The 2,237-nt window shown below is 39.1% G+C and overlaps 1 protein-coding gene across 1 annotated transcript; it reads right to left on the bottom strand.

Annotated features, from left to right (window-relative positions):
* Window positions 1-625: 625 nt before the first annotated feature.
* LOC128739437 (odorant receptor 63a-like) lies at window positions 626-1,969 on the bottom strand. Its single transcript, XM_053834924.1, has 4 exons — window positions 1,464-1,969; window positions 1,058-1,409; window positions 900-1,001; window positions 626-832 (listed from the first exon to the last, which is right to left on the bottom strand). Exons 1-4 carry the CDS (start codon window positions 1,967-1,969, stop codon window positions 626-628), a joined length of 1,167 nt encoding a protein of 388 aa, XP_053690899.1.
* Between the last annotated feature and the right edge of the window lie 268 nt (window positions 1,970-2,237).

Raw genomic sequence — 2,237 nt, 5'->3', positions numbered from 1 at the left:
AAAACGCAATACGTACATTTTTCTTGGGAATCGGTTTCATTTCCTACACCTGTCGAACACGAGCCAAAGCAGCTCTGGATCCAATTATTGTGAAGAATATTTATTGAAATTCTGAACGAATACTAACCTGAACGAGTTGTGAGAAATTCTCTCTCATTTCATTCACAGCCATTAGCAGCTCGTTACACTTCTCCTCCTCACAAAAGCAAAAGCAAAATATTGGACACGAAAAGAAACTACGTGCTAAGGAACAGTTGTTTTCTAAAATCCTACATTCGCCAACCACTAAAAATTGCACAGAACAATCATTGATACCTAAAACTCATAAATATACAACAATTCCATGAAAAAATCACTATCAAAATTTTAAGTGCTCCGACTGTGGCCAAAGCACTCTAACTTTAAGGCCTTGGTTGAAAAATGTTCAAACAGAAATTAATTTCGGCCTGAAAATCATGAAATAGAGATAATTAGTTAATTTTGATTCGAAATGTCACTGCACTGCTATTTCTATTTTCTTGCCTATTTGAAAAAGTTCTTATTCACAATAAATTCTACAAAATGTTTTCATGTTGAAAGCGCTAAAATTTAAATAAGAATATGATGTCTTTCCAAGTATCATTTGTTAAAATCTATCCTTCAGTATCAAATAGTAAGAGTAGCTAGCTTGAATCATTGAACCCAACTGTTGTAGATCGATGTAATGAAATTTACCGGCCGTTATTCCGGCTGGTCGTTGGGCTTTCTGTATTATAAACCTTACTGCTTGTTGCATTCCAATCGATTCCCTATGCCACGGGTATTGGTATATTGCATTTGCTACTTCATAGGCCTTAATTAGTGAACAAAAAAATTCATTGATGAAATAAAATTTTTTAACGAGTTAGCTTAGAACAAACCTTATTCTGTAAATTAGTACCATTTACACTGTAAATAGTCATCTCTACCAGTGTTACAATGAAAAGAATCAGGACACAAACACCATTTGGGCCGCCAGCATCCTGCAGAACCGCTGTGAGATAATACCCAATAGAGAAAATAGTAACAAATTTCTTACCTTTGAAAGGTAAAACATCAACAAGCACCACATAAACAAACAGCTGAGCGTTATGTTTAGTAACGAGATACTAATGGTGAATTCCAAGTGACGCAAGTATTTCAACGCTAGATTATGTAGCTCAATGATTTCCAGCAATTCACGTTTACGTTGGTCCGGCTCAGCCATTTGCTCCATGGCGTTGATCCTTTTGGAAACTATTTCGAACAATTTCGCCCCATATCGGATGGCGACCTGGGCAATTACGCCTTTGAGCAGCACGGTGAATCCACAGCAGGAACCGCCCACGGTGCCAAGGATCGTAAAAATAACATAGGGTACCAAATCGCGTCGAGTGTCGAGTCCATAAAAACTAGAAAAAAAAGTTTCGCTGAAACTGTGTTTAAATTTTCTTGTAATCTACTACTTTGTTTCAGTAACCAAAAAGAATTCACCCCGCTCTGCTTTGGTGTAGTAGCACAACTTCACCACTGTGGACACAATAGGGATGCTAATAAAGAACAACGACATGACACCAATGTAGACGGCATAGTATTTGGCTAATTTATGCATCTGTCCGATAAAGGTTTCGATTTGCACTCGCAATTCACTGGACCAATCTCGGTTGAGGAAGCATTCCAGAGTTTCCACAAGCAACTGAAACGATTCTCGTCGATAGGCGAAAATAACGATCCACGCACAGTTCTCACAGGTAAATATGACCTCCGTTACGTTGCGCGCAAAGGATTCGAAGGTGTCCTTACCGGAACCCAAAATCATCTTCGGCGGCAGCGTAATAATGACGAACCAAATTACCATTAAGCGGTACCACTTTCGACTGTCCGTACCCCAGAGCCCAACGATCCGCAGGAACATTAGCCCGACGGAGAGGACTTCCTGGCGGAATGGTTTCGACTTTTCGGTGTGCAACATCGTGCCAACTGATGTGCGAAAAGCTCAGGGCAAAAAATTTATACAAATCCTTTGCAAATTAACTTACTTGTGAATCATCTAATGAACAGATTTTTCGAGAAGGTGGCAACGAGCTGAATAATTCAACGCACTGATCGATTGCGAAAAAGTAAACTCTTAACTGGCTAATGCTGTACTTAAAGTTCAAGTACCTATGTTTTCACTTCATTCTTTACGTCTAGCAGAACACATACTTATTCAGACGAATCGTAAACTCTCAGTAAAGCCA

The sequence above is a fragment of the Sabethes cyaneus genome, chromosome 3 (assembly GCF_943734655.1).
Source record: "Sabethes cyaneus chromosome 3, idSabCyanKW18_F2, whole genome shotgun sequence".
NCBI classification, from domain to species: domain Eukaryota; kingdom Metazoa; phylum Arthropoda; class Insecta; order Diptera; family Culicidae; genus Sabethes; species Sabethes cyaneus.
The sequence above is the reverse complement of the archived record's forward strand: the minus strand, read 5'-3'. Positions and strand labels throughout refer to the sequence as shown.